The sequence below is a fragment of the Aquarana catesbeiana genome, linkage group LG02 (genome assembly GCF_042186555.1).
Source record: "Aquarana catesbeiana isolate 2022-GZ linkage group LG02, ASM4218655v1, whole genome shotgun sequence".
In the NCBI taxonomy this organism is placed as follows: domain Eukaryota; kingdom Metazoa; phylum Chordata; class Amphibia; order Anura; family Ranidae; genus Aquarana; species Aquarana catesbeiana.
In genome coordinates, this window is record NC_133325.1 from 154,190,303 (window position 1) to 154,212,379 (window position 22,077).

The 22,077-nt window shown below is 41.9% G+C and overlaps 1 protein-coding gene across 1 annotated transcript in view; it reads right to left on the reverse strand.

The window, feature by feature from the left end:
- RAPGEF3 (Rap guanine nucleotide exchange factor 3) overlaps positions 1 to 22,077 on the reverse strand; it is a 184,337-nt gene that overhangs the window by 78,514 nt on the left and 83,746 nt on the right. The window contains exons 2-4 of the mRNA XM_073613650.1: positions 21,077 to 21,130; positions 7,376 to 7,482; positions 2,266 to 2,387 (exon numbers count right to left, since the gene is read on the reverse strand). Of these exons, the coding sequence (XP_073469751.1) occupies positions 2,266 to 2,387; positions 7,376 to 7,482; positions 21,077 to 21,130 (283 nt within the window). The remainder of the gene's footprint in view (positions 1 to 2,265; positions 2,388 to 7,375; positions 7,483 to 21,076; positions 21,131 to 22,077) is intronic.

Sequence of the window (22,077 nt, forward strand, 5' to 3'; positions counted from 1 at the left end):
GGGGGGAGGGGGGTGCAGATACCTGTATAATCCAGGTATGTGCTCCCACTTCCAGGCATAGATCTCCGCAGTATACGCAGCTATCTACGCCATGTCCGGCCCATCCTCCGCCCCCCCCTCTGTCTTCTGGGAGACACACAGGTCCCAGAAGACAGCAGGGACCAGTGAGATTGCGCAGCGTGACTCGCGCATGCAATCTCACTGCATGCACAGTAGGGAGCCAGGCTGTGAAGTCTCAAGGCTTCACTTCCTGATTCCCTTACCAAAGATGCCGGAGCCTGCACGCGGGAGCCGAGGGACAGATCGGCTTCGGGTGAGGACATTGCGGGCGCCCTGGGCAGGTAAGTGTCCTAATATTAAAAGTCAGCAGCTGCAGTATTTGTAGCTGCTGACTTTTACATTTATTTTTTACGGCGGAACTCTGCTTTAAAGTCAGCAGCTACAAAAAGTGTAGCTGCTGACTTTTAATAATCAGACACTCACCTGTCCCACGGTCCAGTGAAGCGGGCTTACGGAGCCCCACTCCTCTCCACCCACTTTCCATGGCATCGGCATTCTTACTGTGGGCGCACGGCTGTGGCTTCACAGCTGTGCACACACTGCGCATGCATGAGCCATGCTGAGCGTTGTGAATGGCTGGGCAATCTTCTGGGACCTGTGACATGTCCCAGAAGATTGCAGGGATGAAGGGGGGAGAGGTGAACTTCCACCCGGTGCTGCGGAGCCCCGGGAGGAAGTGGGAGCTGCATGCCTCTAAAAAGAGGGTATCTGCCCCCCCCCCCCCCCCCCCAAAAAATGACATACCAAATGTGGCATGTCAGGGGGTCACCATCACTTAAAGCGGTTTACTAAATCTGGAGAGTGCAAAATCTGGTGCAGCTCTTCATAGTAACCAATCAGCTTCCAGGTTTTACTGTCAAGCTTAATTGAACAAGCTGAAGTTAGAAGCTGATTGGCTACCATACACAAGCTGCACTAGATGTTGCACTCTCCAGTTTTAGTAAATCATCCGCACAATGTAATGCATAACACCCAACCCCCCAACTTTCTGAGCTGGGAGGGAGGGACACCTATTAGCAAAACCTTTGTAAGCAAAAGACACACCTCCCTACATGGAGAATTAAAACACTAAATTATTGGTTAAACCTACATTATTTTGTCGCTACTATTCCTTTACACTGGCTATTAATATTGACAAATGCAGCAATTTAGAAAGTGGATAAAATATTTAGCACTGGGAAATACTTTTTGATAGTTACATAATGCATTTTTTTATACACGTATATACATTAGACCAAAATGAAGGACAAATGAGGAGGAAAGAGGGACAAATAGAATTTGCCCCAAAAGCAGCCCCCCCCCCCCCCCCCCCTCAATCAGGGACAGTTGGGAGCTATGTCTAACGTCCCCACAATTCTGCTACACACTCAAAGGCCAATTTATGAAGACGCTAATTAATATCCCACCTTGACTGCTGCAACTCTCTTCTCACTGGTCTACTTCTACACAGGCTATCCCCTCTCCATTCCACCATGAATGCTGCTGTTAGACCCACACACCTTACTAATTGATCTGTGGCTGCTGCCCCCTCTGCCAATCCCTTCACTGGTTTCCACTAGCCCAACGTATAAAATTCAAAATACTAACCACAACATACAAAACCATCCACAACACTGCCCAAGCTACATTACCAACCTCATCTCGACATGTCACCTGAATCATCCTCTCAGTTCCTCCCAAGACCTCTTGCTACCTAGCTTGGTACCTCCTCCCATGCTCAGCTCCAGGACTTCTCCAGAACCTCTCCCATCCTCTGGAATTCCCTACCCCAGTATGTCTGGTTAGCTCCAACCCTGTCTACCTTTAGGCGATCCATGAAAACGTATTTATTCAGGAAAGCCTACCCTGCTTTCACCTAAAAACTGTACTTTTTGTACCATCTCCCCTTTCCTTTAGATTGTAAGCTCCAGGGCCCTCCTAATCCTTCTGTGTATTAACTATATTGTCTCCCTTTATATTGTAAAGAGCTGAGCAAACTGTTGGGGCTATATATGTCCTGTATAATAATAAAATAATAATTAACCAGAACACTGTAGCACCCAGAGAAAGCCTGCACAAATTAAACAAGAATATAGCAGTTTTTAAAATTCCTCCTTTTAGGAACTGTACCCAAGATCTTCGTTCTGCGTGTTAAAAGTGCTTACCACTTCCAGTTAACATAACATGGATGCTTTTTTAAATTGTATTTAGTGTATTGCTGCTTACCATGTACAAGAGCCCCTTCGTCCAGCAGTACTTGCCATATGCCCACAGCCTGGGCACGTGACTGGAGGCCAGAGCTGATAGTAATGAGCCAGTCCACAAGCTCCTTTCCTGAGCAGCACTGCCTGTGAGATAAAAAGGTAACAAAAGTAAAAACGCAACACAATACATTTGTTTAAACATATTCAAAATATGTATAGACATTAACAGAATAAAATATAAATCTGTATAACAATATATATATTGTACACAGGACACGTAGATATTATAATATTAAGTAGAATTGAAGGCAAAACTTTTTTTTTTTTCATTTTGGATAGAATAAGGGAGGGTTATAACTTCTGTCAGCTTTTTCGGCCATCTGTGTCTGCAGCAGACAAAACAAAATGTTGGAAATCCCTGGTATAACTAGTGTCCTTGTTGGAAGTTTTCCCCTCTATTTTTGTTCCGGTGACAATTCAAAATGTGGGATTTTCTTTCACTTTCATTCTTGGTAATAGCAGTCACCTGGACAAATAGAGAGGGGGGATTCTCCCTAATGGGGACACAAACAGCAATAAAAACCTGACAGGTGTTCTAATCCCTCTCCACTCTATCCAAAACCAAAAAAAAGTTTACCTTCAGTTAGACTTTAGCAAGTGACTGTAGACCTGTAACCTTTAAATCTAAATACAAGTTTCTTAGCTGTTCCTGGCTTCAATACATTGAAAAAAATATGGTACAGCAAAATGTAAGGGCTGTACCCCAAACCAGAGGTACAAAGCCCTATACAAGAAAAGATCCATCCACTCCTGTATAACGCTTGCTGCTCCGGATTTTAATAGAGAGCTCACTTTTTGCTGTACCATATTTAATTTCCACTGTAAGAAAGGCCCTGTTTTGACCATCTGCCTTGTGAATATGAACAGCCTATTTCTTGTGATACATGGTTTGTGCCCAGATACTTTTCTCTTCTTGGTCAGTTCAATATTTTGTGAGACTGATCCAGAACAAGCCTGCAAATAAGGAAGTCCAAACTCCTTAGTGGTTTACTTGTTGTGAAAGATGAAAAAAAACCAAAAAAAAAAAAAAAAACCAACCTATTGGATTAGCATGACAGGCACACAAATAGCGTTTTCGTAGGAGAGTCAGCAATGGCAACCTCCTTATTCTTTCAGTATAGGTTCCTTTGAAATTGTGCATTTTTTCTTATTGCCACTAGATGGCATCATCTGTAGCAGGAAAGTATTGTGCTGTGTTAGTTGTCAATAAACATAGCAAATTGGGAGATTCTTCATCAAAACCTAACACATTTAGACAGAGTGAATTTTTATTGGTATCCACTCATCTCACTTATATCATTTTTTGAAAATCTGAATGTGTAGGTGATGATTTCTTTGTATGTGCGGATCCCACCTGTGGCTCATACATTTATAAAACCCTTTACTCCATATACTCCAATTAGTTTGCTTTATTTTGCTATCAATAAACTGCAGATGACTCAAAAAGCCACAACAGTTTGGACGACAAATCCCATCACATTTCTCATATACTGTATACTTGTTGTGTGCTCACTGTTTTTCGCCTGGGGGGCTCCACAGGTACAACGGCTCCATGGGTGAAGGGCGCTGTCATTAACCACTTCAGCCCCAGAAGATTTGGCTGCTCAATGACCAGGCCATTTTTTGCGATACGGCACTGTGTCACTTTAACTAACAACAAAATTGACATGCTTTTTTTCGCACAAATAGAGCTTTCTTTTGGTGGTATTTGATCACCTCTGCGGTTTTTATTTTTTGGGCTATAAACAAAAGAAGAGCGACAATTTTGATAGAAACACTATGGGGGTTATTTACGAAAGGCAAATCCACTTTGCACTACAAGTGTAAACTAAAAGTGCAAAGTGCACTTGAAATTGCACTGAAAGTGCACTTGGAAGTGCAATCACTGTAGATCGGAGGGGTAAATCTGAAATGAGGGGAAGCTCCGCTGATTTTATTATCCAATCATGTGCAAGCTAAAATGCTGTCTTTTATTTTCCTTGGATGTCCCCCTCAGATCTACAGTGACTAGACTTCCAAGTGCACTTTCAGTGCAATTTCAAGTGTACTTTGCACTTGTAGTGCAAAATGGATTTGCCTTTTGTAAATAACCCCCAATATTTTTTACTTTTTTGCTATAATAAATATCCCACATTTTTTTCAAAAAAACATTTTTTTCCTCAGTTTAGGCCGATATTTATTCTTCTACATATTTTTGGTAAAAAAATTGCAGTAAACGTATATTGATTGGTTTGCGCAAAAGTTATAGCATCTACAAAATAGGGGATAGATTTATGTCATTTTTATTATTATTATTTTTTTTTACTAGTAATGGCGGCGATCTGCGATTTTTATTGGAACTGCAATATTGGACACTTTTGACACATTTTTGGGACCATTGACAATTATACAGCGATCAGTGCTATAAAAATGCACTGATTACTGTACAAATGTCACAGGCAGGCAAGGGGTTAACACTAGGGGGCGATCAAGGGGTTAAATGTGTTCCCTAGGTGTATTCTAACTGTAGGGGGGATGGAAATGACTAGGGGAAGAGAGAGATCGGTGTTCATACTTTATATGAACACACGATCTGTCTCCTCTCCCCTGAAAGAACCGGGATTAGTGTGTTTACACACACAGATCCCAGTTCTCGGTCAGTCATGAGCGATCGCGGGTGCCTGGCGGACATTGCGCCCGCCGGGCACTCGCATCGGCTTTGGGCACACGCTGCATGTGTGCGCACCACTAGTGGCCAAAAGGCGAAGCAACGTAAGGTAACGTCATTTCACCCAGCCGTGCCATTCTGCCGCAGTAAAACTGCGGCGGCTAGTCGGCAAGCAGTTAAGCAAAACACCTTTGTGAAAAGCCTTATGCCTGGTACACATATCGTGAGAATATCGGACGAATGAACATCCGTTTTTTTGTTTTTTTTTTGCATGCTAGTCTCATATCGAAAACAAATAGGGTACTAGAATTATGAAAATTCTCTTAAGACAGAATACAACTTCCCACGATGATGTATTGTATTGTATTGTAATGTATTCGTTCGTTTCTGAGCATGCGTGGTCTTGATCACTCGATTTTTTACGGACAAATACTGTACCGATTAAACCAAAATCGTTTGTTTTGTCATCTTACGGGAAACATTTTCATGCTTGTCCCTTCAGGTATATTTGCTTGAACGGTTGTGATCGGCTCTGGAAAGCTGTATACTAACGATCAGATTATCGGACGGTATTCTTTGTCCGATTTTCTCATTGTGTGTACTAGGCATAAGATGGAAGCTTTTATTGTCCAACTTCCAGGTGGCATTCTAGCTCCAGGGCAGGGAAGCTGAACCCACTGTCAATGATGTTCCTAGAGTATCCTATGGAAATAATGTTTATTTTTCTACTTCTAGGTGGTTGATAGAAATACACACTCAGCTTTTAGTACCTAAATGACCTTCAACAGTCTCTTTGTATCCCAAGGCTTCCCTCAAATGACTTGTAGCGTATACAAGTGATGACAAGACACTCAATAGAGAGGGGGGAGTGACAGTCTACCGTTTCATTATATAACAGGAGGCATCTTTGGCATTGCTTTACATGGTCATGCCCCATGCTTATCCCAGAGGGCAGAAGCTTCTACTGTAACTGTCCTTATTTTAAAGGACAGCTCCAGGCTAGGGAGATTTGTCCAAATAAATGCCCCTGTATTTAAATACCTAAACGTGATGATCCCTGCTTCCTGGATGATTACATCCTATTATTTATTCTTGACTGTTTTTGATTGTTCGCCATTCTTGATTGTTCAGATTAGATGTTTATTCAAAGAGTTAAGTTCAATTGCTAACACTATATTTCAATGTATGTTGATAGAGATAGTTTTTTCAGCCATAAGCTGGAAAACATTCATAGGTTTCCAATACAGCTGTCAGGGTACAGCAGGGCATTGAGTTTTATAATTATTATTATAGGTTATAATTTCAAACCATGAGTAACCACTGGAACTCTGGGAGTGAAGGAAAGGCTATTTTGGAAATTACTTTCTACCCATCTGACCTCTGCTAATTTTTGGTCGCCCATCCTCTGTCTAGACCAAGGGTCTCCAAACTTTCTAAGCAAAGGGCCAGATTATTGTCCTTCAGACTTTAAGGAGGCTGAAATTGTAGCCAGCAGGAGTGGAAGTATTTCTGTCATCAGCGGGAGTAAACATCAACACATTTGGTATTAAGGGGAGGAATAGTGCTCCATCGTTGGTATTATAGGGATAAATAGTGCCCTATTATTGGTGCCTTTGGGAGAAATGGCGTCCCATTGTTGCTGTCAGTTGGCAGAATAGTGTATCAGTGGGAGGAATAGTGCCCCAAGGGCCAGATAAAGGCTAGCAAGGGGCTGCATCTGGCCCCTGGGCCACAGTTTGGAGACTACTGCTCTAGACACATAGAACGGTTTGACAATAGGATGTGGATAAGCCCCCAGCCCTCTTTGCTCTGCTTGAAACATAGAGGGCGGTGTGCCTTTATCTTCTAATTGATGTGTCCTTCTAATTGGATTATGGATGACCACTGAGGGCTTTCTATCAGCTTTTGCATATATCTTACCTTATGAGAGCCTCCTACCCTCCCCCCACATGGGAAAGAGCTGACAAACACCTGTAGGATTCCAGTGAATCTATGGTTTTAATGCAATGAGAATTATGGGTTTCATTATGCTAATTGTCCACATGTACTCCTGAAGAAGATCTATTGAAATGCGCCAAGTCTACATGTGGAGTGTATTGGATCTAAACAAATGCTTGAACCCTATATTCAATATTTTATTGTTTGGTTTATGCTGTAGTTTTTATTGAATGTTATGATAAAATGTATTTTTATACGCGTAGAGTTCCTTGTATCCATACGTTCCCTAAAAGTCCTTGGCTACTACCACTGTTGTTTGTATATGCTAGATGTAAGGACGGGAACATATAGCAAACAGTATATTAGATAATCCACTTTAATAATTTCAAACCTGTTTGCTTTGTCTGCAAGTATTAAATGAGCTAAGGTGAGTTTAAAGTGCACTTCTTCAATGTTCAGTTCCAAAATAAGCATGTAAGAACCGTACCTGTGATTCCGAAAGTGGTGCTTTCTGTCACGCATCAGAGTTGGTGACATGTTAAGCAGGTACATTTGCAAAACTTTTGCTGCTCTCCAAATTTTCTGTGACACCACCTGTGGGAATAGAGATTTTTATCTTGTAGACAAGTCTAAACAGTAATGTCATAATACTGTAAAACAAACTAGGTATACAAATTCATGTGCAAAAAATGAGGACATTTATTTTAGCAAATAATTTCCCCTAAAGTATCAACAGTGCAAAACATGCTCTGACCTGTGTTAGAGTTTTCAGTGAAAATACCTGAATTCAACGCATAATAAATATATTCAAAGTTGTCAACAATTGTTGTGGTGCGTTTATGTCTAATACGTAAAGACAGCCCATTTATTTGAGTTGGCTGGCTTATACACACCAAAAAACTCCAAAGAGGCACATCCACTATTTTTTGTAATGCAGCCCACCCCTACACATGGTAGTGTGTTATCATGTAACGTGGCTGCATTGGAAATTTGCAGTGGGGTGCCGTTATGAATGAATGGCACCACAGCACACCCACACACATGACATTGGTTTTGTACATAACTAGTGTGCACCCACCCCTTGTGTACTCCACTAAGTCTTGAACACACAAGAACCTGGAAAGAACACTTCAAATGCTTGGTGAAAACATTACTACTAAGCCAACTAACTCATGGCAGATGAAAAGCTTTTGTTCTACTTTGTGCAGACTGTAAATTCAGTCTGCAATCATCATATGAATCAACTTCTATTGCTTTGAATGTGGCTCACCCAAAGACTGTTTAGATGGACGACTCTGCCAGTAGAAATCCTGTGGCTGACAATTTGTTGGAATCACTAGCAGCAGGATAGCTCAAGATGTGTTTGCCCCTGTGGAATTTCTCCCGCTATAGCTGAGGCAGCAAGATGTACAGTGCCTTGAAAAAGTATTCATACCCCTTGAAATTTTCCACATTTTGTCATGGTACAACCAAATTCATAATGTATTTTATTGGGATTTTATGTGATAGACCAACACAAAGTGGCACATAATTGTGAAGTGTAAGGAAAATGCTAAATGGCTTTCAATATTATAAAAAAAAATATATCTGAAAAGTGTGGCATGCATTTCTATTCATCCCCCTTTACTCTGATACCCGTAAACAAAAATCTAGTGGAACCAATTGACTTTAGTAGTCACCTAATTATTAAATAGAGTCCACCTGTGTGTAATTTAATCTCAGTATAAATACAGCTGTTCTGTGAAGCCCTCTGAGGTTTGTTAGAGAACCTCAGTGAGCAAATAGCATCATGAAGGCCAAGAAACACACCAGACAGGTCAGGGATAAAGTTGTAGAGAAGTTTAAAGAAGGCTTAGGTTATAAAAAAATATCCTAAGCTTTGAACATCTCATGGAGCATTGTTCAATCCATCATTTGAAAATGGAAAGAGTATGGCACAACTGCAAACCTACCAAGACATGGCCGTCCACCTAAAGTGACAGGCCGGGCAAGGAGAACATTAATCAGAGAAGCAGCCAAGAGGCCCATGGTAACTCTGGAGGAGCTGCAGAGATCCTCAGCTCAGGTGGGGGAATCTGACCACAGGTCAACTATTAGTCGTGCACTCCACAAATCTGGCCTTTATGGAAGAGTGGCAAAAAGAAAGTCATTGTTGAAAGAAAGCCATAAGAAGTCTTGTTTGCAGTTTGTGACAAGCCATGTAGGGGACACAGCAAACAGGTGGAAGAGGGTACTCTGGTCAGGTGAGACTAAAATTGAACTTTTTGACCTAAAAGCAAAAAGCTTTGTGTGGCAAAAAACTAACACTACACATCACCTGGAACACACCATCTCCACCATGAAACATGGTGGTGGCAGCATCATGTTGTGGGGATGCTTTTCTTCAGCAGGGACAGGGAAGCTGGTCAGAGTTGATAGGATGATGGATAAAGCGAAATACAGGGCAATCTTAGAAGAAAAAAAAAAAAGAAAATCTGTTCGAGCCTGCAAAAGACTTGAGACTGGGGCAGATGTTCACCTTCCAGCAGGATAATGACCCTAAAAATACAGCCAGAGCTACAATGGAATGGTTTAGATCAAAGCATATTCATGGGTTAGAATGGCCCAGTCAAAGTACAGACCTAAATCTAATTGAAAATCGGGGCAAGACTTGAAAATTGCTGTTCACAGACACTCTCCGTTCAATATGACAGAGCTTGAGCTATTTTGCAAAGAAGAATGGGCAAAAATTTCACTCTCTAGATGTGCAAAGCTGGTAGAGACATCCCCAAAAGACTTGCAGCTGTAATTGCAGCGAAAGGTGGTTCTATAAAGTATTGACTCAGGGGGCTGAATACAAATGCACAACACACTTTTCACATATTTATTTGTAAAAAAATTTGAAAACCATTTATCATTTTCCTTCCACTTCACAATTATGTGCCACTTTGTGTTGATCTATCACATAAAATCCAAATAAAATACATTTACGTTTTTGGTTGTAACATGACAACATGTGGAAAATTTCAAGAGGTATGAATACTTTTTCAAGTCACTGTAGCTGCCATTGCTAGAGATTGAGATTCAGCAGCATTCGGGCCAGCAACAGAGTGTCATCTGGCTGCGTCTGGCTACAAAGGGAGCAATTTTATATAGGGACAAAAAGGCAGTCTCTTGGGTGATCCTGCCATGTGATTTGTATCTAGTGACATCAGCCATGAGGCCCCTTTCACATTGGCGATCTGATCAGGCCTGCCTGTCAGTTTTTCAGGTGGACCTGATTGGATGGTCCATTCACCCTAATAGACAAATGGGTGTAAATAGACTTGTGTCCGTTTAAACCTGCCTACCTCTTGATCCGATTTGGTCCTCTAAAAAAAAACAAAAAACGAAAGGGATCTGTCTTCTTCCATTTAGGCAGAACAGATCCAAGGGTAGTTGGGTGTAAATGGATAATTGAGTCCATTTACACCCTGCGACCCATACAGCAGAGCAGGCTTTGTCCATGTCTGCTCTGCAGAAACTGAGCAGACATGGATGTGCCATCATTCCACTCTACTCCAATCAGCAGGGGATCTGTAAGCGGATCCCCTGCTGATCTGGATGGAGTCCCCCTGTCTGACAGGGGCCTAAGGGGGCCAGAGTTGCTTTTTTTAATCAATATGTACTTACTAAAACTAGCCATATACTAGTAGAATTTAGGTCAATTTTTTTTCATTTTAAGATTTTCTAAACGTTAGTGGGGTCACTATTAATTTTTGACTGCAGTGATGAGAAAATTCAAAGAAGAAAAATGGAAATTATTACCTTATCGATCAAATCTCTAATGCCCCGTACACACGGTCGGATTTTCCGATGGAAAATGTGTGATAGGACCTTGTTGTCGGAAATTCCGACCGTGTGTAGGCTCCATCACACATTTTCCATCGGATTTTCCGACACACAAAGTTTGAGAGCAGGATATAAAATTTTCCGACAACAAAATCCGTGTGTACACAAATCCGACAGACAAAGTGCCACGCATGCTCAGAATAAATAAAAAGATGAAACCTATTGGCCACTGCCCCGTTTATAGTTCCGACGTACGTGTTTTACGTCACCGCATTTAGAACGATCGGATTTTCCAACAACTTTGTGTGACCGTGTGTATGCAAGACAAGTTTGAGCCAACATCCGTCGGAAAAAATCCATGGATTTTGTTGTCGGAATGTCCGAACAAAGTCCGACCGTGTGTACGGGGCATAACAGTAAATTTGGTTTCAGTTGGAAAAGTCCATTCATTCAATCGAATGTTAAAAGCAAAAAAAAATTTAAAGGGCTTTTTGAATGGCATTCGTGAAGTCATCAAATGTACAGAAAATGTTCATACGAACATTCGTTTGAAAATCTACTAGTGTATGGCCAGCTTAAGATATACACAGGAGGGCAGAAAAAGATCAATTCCATAGAACATGATGAGGTAACTGAGCTAGACTGACTTAGGCCCCTTTCACACAGGCGCCTCCATTTAGCGGAATCCGCTTGCTCAGCGGGAGATCTCTCTGCTGATCCCCTCTGAGCAGGCGGATGACAGGTCCATGTCCACTCCGCTATGCAGTCCTGCTCTCCTCTATGGGGCAATGGGATTAAAACGGACCACCTTGCCGTTTCCATCCGATCCGCCAGTCAGATGGAAAATAGGATCACCATTCATCTGCTTTTGGTGCTGACATCCGCCGCTCCATAGAGGAGACTGGAGGGTCCGATCAGGTCCATCTGAAAAACTGGCAGGCGGACCTGATCAGATCGCCCGTGTGAAAGGGTCCTTAGTAAGGACTCCTTACCAGCAAACCTCTCACTTCACAGTATACCCCTCCTCTGTCCCTTTCAGTAAAGGTACCACCAGTATACCTAGCAAGTCTGCTATATTAAAGGGACAGCCACAAAAGAAGAACAGTGACTGGTTTCAGTGCTATATCCTACATACATGTACCACGGGTTCACAAATGACGTGTTTGCGCATTTGCAAAATAAACATACTCCCGCAGGTCACTGACACTCTATAGAAACTAGGTAGGTAGGGTGAAGTTCCTGTTTAATTTACATGAGCTCTCACTAGCCGAAAACAAGCAGACAAAAGTGGCCCTGTCATTAAAAGTCACACTTTATATTATATCGTATTATAAGTTTGGTCAAAAAAAAAAAAAAAATACCATTTTTTTTTACAATGATTAAAAAAATATTCTAACTGATCCCTCTTAAGTGACCTAAAGCCTAGGTAAAGATCGCATTGTTTCTGACAACCAGACATAGTTCTTACAGATTGCAGATGTCTATTGCTTTCAATCAGACAAGTTACTGTATGTCTGATAAACTTGCAGCGAGATAAAAGGATTAGCAGGGCACAGCTATGGCACGGTACTAGGCAGGAAGCACAGCCTACATAATATGTAATGAGAAAATATCTAAAATATACAAAAAAGACTATGGTTCCCTTTTAAGTTTACAGCAAAACATAAATAACCAAACACAAAAATCCTGGTTGCCTGGCCATCATGCTGACCCTCTAGCTTCAGCAGAGTCACTGACCCGGTATACAGATAATAAAGCATAATGGATTATAACAGTCAGGCAACTAGCATTTTTTTAAAGAGGTCAACAATGTCTAATTACTCTGTGTTTCTCTCTGAACAAGTTTCTTGTAACAAACAATTTGTACTGTGTGACAGTCATTTATAGAACCATAACCAGGGATACAGCCAGTGGCAGAAATGTCCATGGACAGCATACTGTATGTGCTGTGCACAGCTACAACACGTGGCTATCAGATAAAAATAAAAGCCATATGTGCGCTGTAGTTACAGGGTGTGTGAGACGTACTATGTTTAAAAAGGGGTGTGGGATCTGGTGAAGAACATGCCAGAACAACCCAAGTCTGCTCTTGACTGTGTGCCTTGTCTTCAAAGCAGGGAAACAATTCTAATCAAACACAAGCCACTATATGTTTTTCCGCTTACGTAACCAGTCATAGGGTGCTCACTACTATTCCTAATCATTTTCCACCATGAGTTCATTTCTATTAACTATCACAATATTAGAGCCATTAAATCTTTACTTCCCCACAATGCTTTGACTGCATATGTTTCTATCTATCCCTGAAGCCCACCTCAGCTACTTATGCTGTGCCAAAGTGAAAATAGTAGGTTTGTGGGCGGGGCCCGCTCGCCCCGGAACACACGGGGTACTTTTCCTCTGCTTTTTTGTGCGCGCTATTTAGTGCCCGGGACCAGTCATGGCCACGTTCACATGAAAGTCTACGTTAAGGCAGAACCTCAACTTCGAAATGAGCCATACACTGTGTGCAGTGATGTAACATACAGAGTTTCTCTGTGAGCATCCTGTCCCATGTCCTGTATGTTGCATTTTGGATGGACAATTCTGAGCCCCTGCCCTCTCCACCAGTCTAGCATATCTCTGCCACGTTACTCCCAGCAACAGAATGGGGTCCTGCTATGCACCTAGCACAGATGTCAGTAAAATCAGCCTGTATATGCAGTAAAGCATGCTTGTTATACTCTGGAACCTAAGAGGTTAATTTTGCGCATTGTGTAAAAAGGCTGTTTTAATCCTGTCTTTTCTGATCCTCCCCTTCTTTCACTGTTCCCAATCCATCTGCTGATAGCACAGAGCCTTGCTAGCACTCTGCACATGCTCAGTTTGATGTGTGTTGTTAGAGAGTTTTTTTTGGTTTTTTTTTTGGGGGGGGGGGGTGCATGTGATCAGCACAGGGCCAATTAGCACTGTCCAGATGGAGGGCCAGGGGTCCTTCAGCCTCATAGGACAGTCAGAGGAGAATGAAAACTCCTCCTACAAGCCTAAACCAGTGTTTGGCCAAACACTGATAAAAGTCACAAGACTGTGCTATATACTGGTGATGAGAAAGGGTATTTAGCAGTTTATATTTACTAAAATAATAGCATTTTCATGTTTTTGTGTACTGTGGGAGACCAGATACAGTATAATGAATGCAGGGTCCTGGGTTTAGTAACACTTTATCGCTTTCTCTCTCCTGTACCATGCGGCTAGGTACATGAGGTCTCTGTATTGAGGGTTCGGTCCCAATTTCTTTTGTGGTACTAACAGTTAGGGAGGGAGTCAGATTATCAACCCCCTCGCTACCAGAGGAACTGTCTTTCGACCAGGCTTTAGACAATTATAATGCTTTACTGTAGCTCTTGTAGTGTAAATATTACAGTCACATCAAATATATTCACAGAACCCTAACTAAATGATCCTGAGCTGCCCAGGCATACCTTATCAGGTAGAGATCTATACTTGATTTAGTCTTTGCAGACAAATTCTCTTAGAGTGAAGGGATGGACGATGCTCCAGGCTACATCTTTTCCTAGACCTAGACCTTCTCACTTCCCTTGCAGTCCCGTGTGTCCTCTATCTGAGCCTGGCCTTCCGCCTTTATATATATATAGACCAGAGCGGAGGGCAGAGTGCTAAAACCTGGGAAACTGGCAGATCCCCACTTAACCCTCTCCCCACCTGAGCATTCTAGGCTTTGCTAAAATAATAACCTCATGTTAATATGTACCTGCCTACAGGCTATGCATCTAGGCTGCTATGTTGGATCTGCCAATTGTTTAGGCATCCATCTACTTTAAAAAAGCTATTTTAGTCAATGGGTGATTCCAACAACTGAGCTACTGAATGCATCTCACCACATTTCAGCTCTGCCAAAATTAGAAAAATTTCTCAATTGCACATGCACATCATCACACACAGCCCTCATTACAAGGTCAGTAGGAGAGCAGGAGGGTTGATGAAGAGACACTACCACCTACACATTCAGGGCAAAGTGACAGCCACCTCTCCAGCAAGTTATACTCACCCATCTATGCTCCCTCGCTGTCCTGAGTAATTTCCATTGTTTAAAGGTATCCAAGCTTATCTCCCCACGTGACAGTGACATATCCCGGCCTTCCTACGTGACAGCGTTCAGGCCTGGAAATTGTCCACACAGAACACTTACAGCAAAGGAGCAAGAGCTCCAACAAGGCAGGTGGGCAGGGAGGAAGCATAGATGGGTAGGTATAACTTGCTAGAGTGATTGGTTGTCAGCAAAAACTATAAGTTTGCCCTGAAAAAACAGGTGACAGCATAGCCTGTAATGTGCAACATCCTTTTTAATGCATCGTCTACCACATTCAAACTTGAAAGGTGGGTTAGGAACTTATTGGTGGCTGTTAATAACTTGTCAGTACTGCTATTTTTCACATCAGTCTCTCTGTATGTGAGAAGAAGAACCAAAGACGGTAAACTATCACCAAGGGCAGGTGTGTTATAAAATCACCAAATTATTGGAAAAATAGGGGGATGGAATGGTGCACTATGGCAGGGATGATATGTAAAGGAAATGCATTTAAATCCCCCCCCCCCCACAATCATTAAGAATATATAAGTTAATGAGTATGTGCAAAATTATTAAAATCTCCATGCCTGTGCCTTTTTCTTTTGGTATATTCTTGCTGTCGCACGACCACAATCCCTATCTTTGCGTAATATAAGGGTGGCTGGTAGGAATATCCATTTAGTCTTGGCAGTGTCACTTTTACAAGTGACGTACCCTGCATCACAATCCTGTTAGCACTCTCAAGAATGAGGAATGAGCATCCTAATTCATGGGAAAACATGTAAAGTCATAAATGGGGTGGGACTGCTCAGGGCATGGGCTGGGTCAGTCAGGCTGTGATCAGGGTCAAGTGGGGCAGAGGAGTCCAAGGCTTTGCTGTGCTGCTTGAACAGACACCAGCAATGGTACCGGGAAGTGCCTGTGAGCAGCCACATTCAGCTGCACAGGCATACTGTTGTCGGTGAAGGAGAGGAGTATTGCTAAATGGCTAGATTAGATGGATGTTTCTAATCAGATGCAATTTGAATAATGTTTAGTAAAAAAAGTTTATTATTTACAGTATCTCATACAAATAAAGGGAATTTTTTTTTGTTTTAATGTTAAGTGCCTGAATGCTAAGTTTTATTTTACTGTAACATCTACAAGTTTTATTTACATTGATACCTTTGCTTTTCTTTCCAGAGATATGGAAAAAGAAAAGGAGGAGATCCCCTCTCAATAACAATGAAAGACTTGTAATTAAACGCGAGGTAGCACAATTAAATGGATTTTTTATTTTTTTTTTGCAAAACAAACTTTATTACATATACATAATAATATAATAATAACAGTAATCTTTTAGGACACAGTGACCATACAAATTATCATTTTAAAAGATCCAGCAATAATAAAACAACAATGCAATGTTGAACAACTAGCAGTAGTTGATATTCATGCTCTCAGATACAGTGGGGCAAAAAAGTATTTAGTCAGCCACCAATTGGGCAAGTTCTCCCACTTAAAAAGATGAGAGTGGCCTGTAATTGTCATCATAGGTATACCTCAAATATGAGAGACAAAATGTGGAAACAAATCCAGACAATCACATTGTCTGATTTTTGAAAGAATTTATTTGCAAATCATGGTGGAAAATAAGTATTTGGTCACCTACAAACAAGCAAGATTTCTGGCTCTCACAGACCTGTATCTTCTTCTTTAAGAGGCTCCTCTGTCCTCCACTCATTACCTGTATTAATGGCACCTGTTTGAACTTGTTATCAGTATAAAAGACACCTGTCCACAACCTCAAACAGTCACACTCCAAACTCCACTATGGTGAAGACCAAAGAGCTGTTGAAGGACACCAGAAACAAAATTGTAGAACTGCGCCAGGTTGGGAAGACTGAATCTGCAATAGGCAAGCAGCTTGTGTGGAGAAATCAACTGTGGGAGTAGGGCTGAAACAACTAATCGATTAATCGACAACTAATCGATTATGAAATTAATCGATTACTATTTTCATAATCGATTAATCGGCCAGTAACATAATGGGGTTAAAAATAATAAAATTAGCCCTTTATAGTACAAAAAGAGCAAATAATCGCTACTGTAAATATTACTTTCACAGTTCTACAGTAAAAAAAATGAACCCCTTACAGTAGTGATCATTTGCTTTTTTTGTACTATAAAGGGCTCATTTTAGTTTTTTTTAACCCCATTATATTACTAAACATTTTAGACCTGTATTACATCTTTGTGTTTTTTGGTGCTTTTTGCAGAAACACACTACAATTCATTTAACATGGTTTTCTATGGGACACTTTCACAACTATACTTTTTTTTAGCCGCTGCATATTTGGAAAGGGTCAGGGACTTTTTTTTTTTTTTTAACGCAAAACGGTGCTTTTTTGGTTCAATATACTTCAACGGAGAAGCTGCAGAAAAGCATGTAATTCGTTTTTGCAACAAATTGGCCAAAAAACTGTATTTCTCTTCTAATAGTGTATATATAGTATATCTCTTCTGTCTGTTATTCTCAGAGTGGATTTAATATTTTGCTCCCTAACCATATAGTTGGTTGTTTATATTTACCACTGCATAGAGATATTTAAGAATACATTGTTTTTTTTTTAAACTTTACATACTAACTAAATTATACACCACACTTTTTTTTAAGGTTATTAACCGATTAATCGATTAATCGAAACAATAATCGACCAACTAATCGATTATGAAAATAATCGTTAGTTGCAGCCCTATGTGGGAGCAATAATTAGAAATTGGAAGACATACAAGACCACTGATAATCTCCTTCGATCTGGGGCTCCACGCAAGATCTCACCCCGTGGGGTCAAAATGATCACAAGAACGGTGAGCAAAAATCCCAGAACCACACTGGGGGACCTACTGAATGACCTGCAGAGAGCTGGGACCAACGTAACAAAGGCTACCATCAGTAACACACTACGCCGCCAGGGACTCAGATCCTGCAGTGCCAGACGTGTCCCCCTGCTTAAGCCGGTACATGTGCGGGCCCATCTGAGGTTTGCTAGAGAGCATTTGGATGATCCAGAAGAGGATTGGGAGAATGACATATGGTCAGATGAAACCAAAGTAGAACTGTTTGTGGGAAACACAACTCGTCGTGTTTGGAGGAGAGAAAATGCTGAGTTGCAACCAAAGAACACCATACCTACTGGAAGCATGGGGGTGGCAACATCATGCTTTGCGGCTCTTTCTCTGCAAAGGGAACAGGACGACTGATCCGTGTAAATGAAAGAATGAATGTAGCCATATATCATGAGATTTTGAGTGCAAACCTCCTTCCGTCAGCAAGGGCATTGGAGATGAAACGTGGCTGGGTCTTTCAGCATAACAATAATTCCAAACACACCGCTCGGGCAACGAAGGAGTGGCTTCGTAAGAAGCATTTCAAGGTCCTGGAGTGGCCTAGCCAGTCTCCAGACCTCAGCCCCATAGAAAACCTTTGAAGGGAGTTTAAAGTGTGTGTTGCCCAGCGACAGCCCCAAAACATCACTGCTCTAGAGGAGATCTGCATGGAGGAATGGGCCAACATACCAGCAACAGTGTGTGACAACCTTGTGAAGACTTACAGAAACCGTTTGACCTCTGTCATTGCCAACAAAGGATATATAACAAAGTGTTGAGATGAACTTTTGATATTGACCAAATACTTATTTTCCACCATAATTTGCAAATAAATTCTTTAAAAAATCAGACAATGTGATTGTCTGGATTTGTTTCCACATTTTGTCTCTCATATTTGAGGTATACCTATGATGACAATTACAGGCCACTCTCATCTTTTTAAGTGGGAGAACTTGGCCAATTGGTGGCTGACTAAATACTTGTACTTGTTACGTTGGTCCCAGCTCTCTGCAGGTCATTCACTAGGTCCCCCAGTGTGGTTCTGGGATTTTTGCTCACCGTTCTTGTGATCATTTTGACCCCACGGGGTGAGATCTTACGTGGAGCCCAAGATCTAAGGAGATTATCAGTGGTCTTGTATGTCTTCCATTTTCTAATTATTGCTCCCACAGTTGATTTCTCCATACAAGCTGCTTGCCTATTGCAGATTCAGTCTTCCCAACCTGGTGCAGTTCTACAATTTTGTTTCTGGTGTCCTTCAACAGCTCTTTGGTCTTCACCATAGTGGAGTTTGGAGTGTGACTGTTTGAGGTTGTGGACAGGTGTCTTTTATACTGATAACAAGTTCAAACAGGTGCCATTAATACAGGTAATGAGTGGAGGACAGAGGAGCCTCTTAAAGAAGAAGATACAGGTCTGTGAGAGCCAGAAATCTTGCTTGTTTGTAGGTGACCAAATACTTATTTTCCACCATGATTTGCAAATAAATTCTTTCAAAAATCAGACAATGTGATTGTCTGGATTTGTTTCCACATTTTGTCTCTCATATTTGAGGTATACCTATGATGACAATTACAGGCTTCTCTCATCTTTTTAAGTGGGAGAACTTGCACAATTGGTGGCTGACTAAATACTTTTTTGCCCCACTGTAGTTTGTTCAGACATGTTTCGCAGACCATATCTGCTTCATCATGAAAATTCTGTAAACATCATCTACAAATATTGCCAGATTCACATGTTCGCTGTAGTCCAAAGGGAAAACCCACATCCATATGCCAACCAGCCCCCAACTATGCCAGCAGGGGGCAGCCAACTAGGCACTGGACCACCCAAGGGGGAAGCAGAGGCTCTGACCAAGCCTACCACGAGCTAGTGAGGCATGAAAATAGGCTACAATCAGTAACTGCAACAGCGTTTAATTACACAGCTGTCCTACATTGTCCTACATTGTTATTAAAGGGGGTTCTCCTCCTTATTCTTTTTCTATGATTATATTTTTGGGACGTGGCTGTGGATCAATGATCTAAGAGTTTTGTATACCCATGTTTTGATGCTGTTTCAAGAAATATAGAAACATCCTTGTTCAGACTGAAGTGCTGGCTTTATACCTATGCTTTACACAGGAGCACCCCAATGCAACGCATTGTAACATACTTCCATGTAGTGCACTGTGTTGAAAAATAAGGTGTAGGTTTGATTCTTCTTTTTTTTTTTTTTTTGGGACATTGGCATGTAGGTGGGGTGCAAGGCGGTGTGGCAGGAATAACACTGAGTTCCAGTGCAATGAAAGAACTTATACTGAAATGATGCAGAGACAGTTCACCAATAACCCGATGGGAAGGCAGCTCAACCGGGGACACTCACAGTTTTAACAGTTTGTAGAAAGCGGAATGCAGCCAAACTGACAGTGTCTGTAGAGAGGGGAAGAATGCGGCCTGATTGTCTTGTGCCCAAACAGGCAAGTGTCCAGGGAGGTTGCGAGCCCTAAGCATTTCCTCCTGGTCAGAAACCTTTCCCTGCCGCTAATATTGTCCCTACCAGGCGGGGTACCTGTCCCTACTCTACTAACTCGCAAATGCATGTCAAACCTGGGAGCCAGGGCCTTAAATAGCCTCTGCCTGACCCAAGATGGCTGCTAGAGTCACATGAGGCAGCAACATCCAACTGGATGTTTCCCCAGTGACCCGGGAAACTGAGGAGGTACTATGTTCCTGTTGACTTCCTCTCCAGCTGCAGTACCGCTGCGGAAGTGCGCCACCTGCAGTGGAGAAAGTAAATTGCATCTGCCTACAGGCATCCCATTCAAAAGGAATGCACGGCAACATGAAACATAACACGCTTTCAGATCAGCCCCCCGCTGCTTCTTCTCTCTTTGTGACATGCTAGTTACAATGTTTGCAGTCTTAGAGTCTTATGCCGCGTACACACGGCTGGACTTCCCGACAGAAAAAGTCCAATAGGAGGTTTCGGTCGGACATTCCGACCGTGTGTATGCCCCATCTGACTTTTTCTGTCGGCATTTCCGACGGACTCAGATATAGAACATGTTCTAAATCTTTCCACCGGAAATGCCAACGGAGTTTAGCCCATTGGCAAGTCCGCCCGTGTGTACGCGGCTTTAGGTGACCAAGGAATTCTTCCTCATCTGACTGTAGTTCGGTGTGTGCTTTTTAATATTAACAAGTACAGGTTTTTTGAAAATTGATTTTGTTGTTAGTTTTTGTATTATGTGAGGAATGTATTGATGCAGACCTGAAAATGTACTGAAAGGTCCACTTTCTTTGGAGTGTACCCTTCTGCTTATTTTTGCCTCCTTTAAATGGTTGAACTTTCAGACACTGATGAAGCAGGGGGATACTGGCCTATCAATGGCCCTTTCTCAATAAACAGAACAATTTCTTTAGGAGACATAACCTTTTCACAAAAAGAACACTCTGTTACCTGCTTCACTGTTTGGCTGTACTCCTCCCGAGATTCGGTGTCAGTAAGTGGAGTCTGAAAGAAAGAAAGAAAGAAAGAAAGAAAATCTTCATTATATAATAGACAAGTAAAACAAGACATCGGTGGAATCAAATGGGATTTTCAACTCTTTAGAGAGTCTTCCAAGGAGCTTACATTGAAAAGGATCAGGTTATTAGGATGTATATCTCTTAAACAAGCTTGTATCACATATCTTCACATATGTACTGACTAGGGATGAGCTTCGTGTTCGAGTCGAACCCATGTTCGACTCGAACATCGGCTGTTCGATCGTTTGCCGAATTGCGAACGTTATGGGCCGTTCGCGCTAAATTCGTGTGGCGCGTCACGGCCCATAATTCACTGCGGCATCGCAGTGCATTGCTGGCTGATGATTGGCCAAGCATGCACTATGACCCGCATGCTTGGCCAATCACAGCGCCGTCAGTAGAGAGAGCTGTAATTGGCCAAAGCCAGGGTGGCTTTGGCCAATTATGGCTCAGGGGATTTAGTACACACCCCACACTATATAAGGCCGCCTGCACGGCGGCCCTGTGTAGTGTGTGTTCCGGTGTGCTGAGAGATAGAGAGAGAGAGAGACAGTGTCATTTGATTTGAGTTAGATAGATTAGGCAGAACAGTCAGTCAGTTAGCTGCACTTACAGTGTATTGTGTATATATATGCATCCCAGGTGTTGCATATATATATATACACTGTATTCAGTTTAGCTAGATCCATTCCTGTTATCTTCTATCTAGACTATTTACATTTAATGCAGTGCGTCCTGCTCACAGTGTTCAGCTAGATCCGTTCCTGCTATTTACATTTAGTGCAGTGCGTCCTGCTCACAGTGTTCAGCTAGATCCGTTCCTGTTATCTTCTAGACTATTTACATTTAGTGCAGTGCGTCCTGCTCACAGTGTTCAGCTAGATCCGTTCCTGTTATCTTCTAGACTATTTACATTTAGTGCAGTGCGTCCTG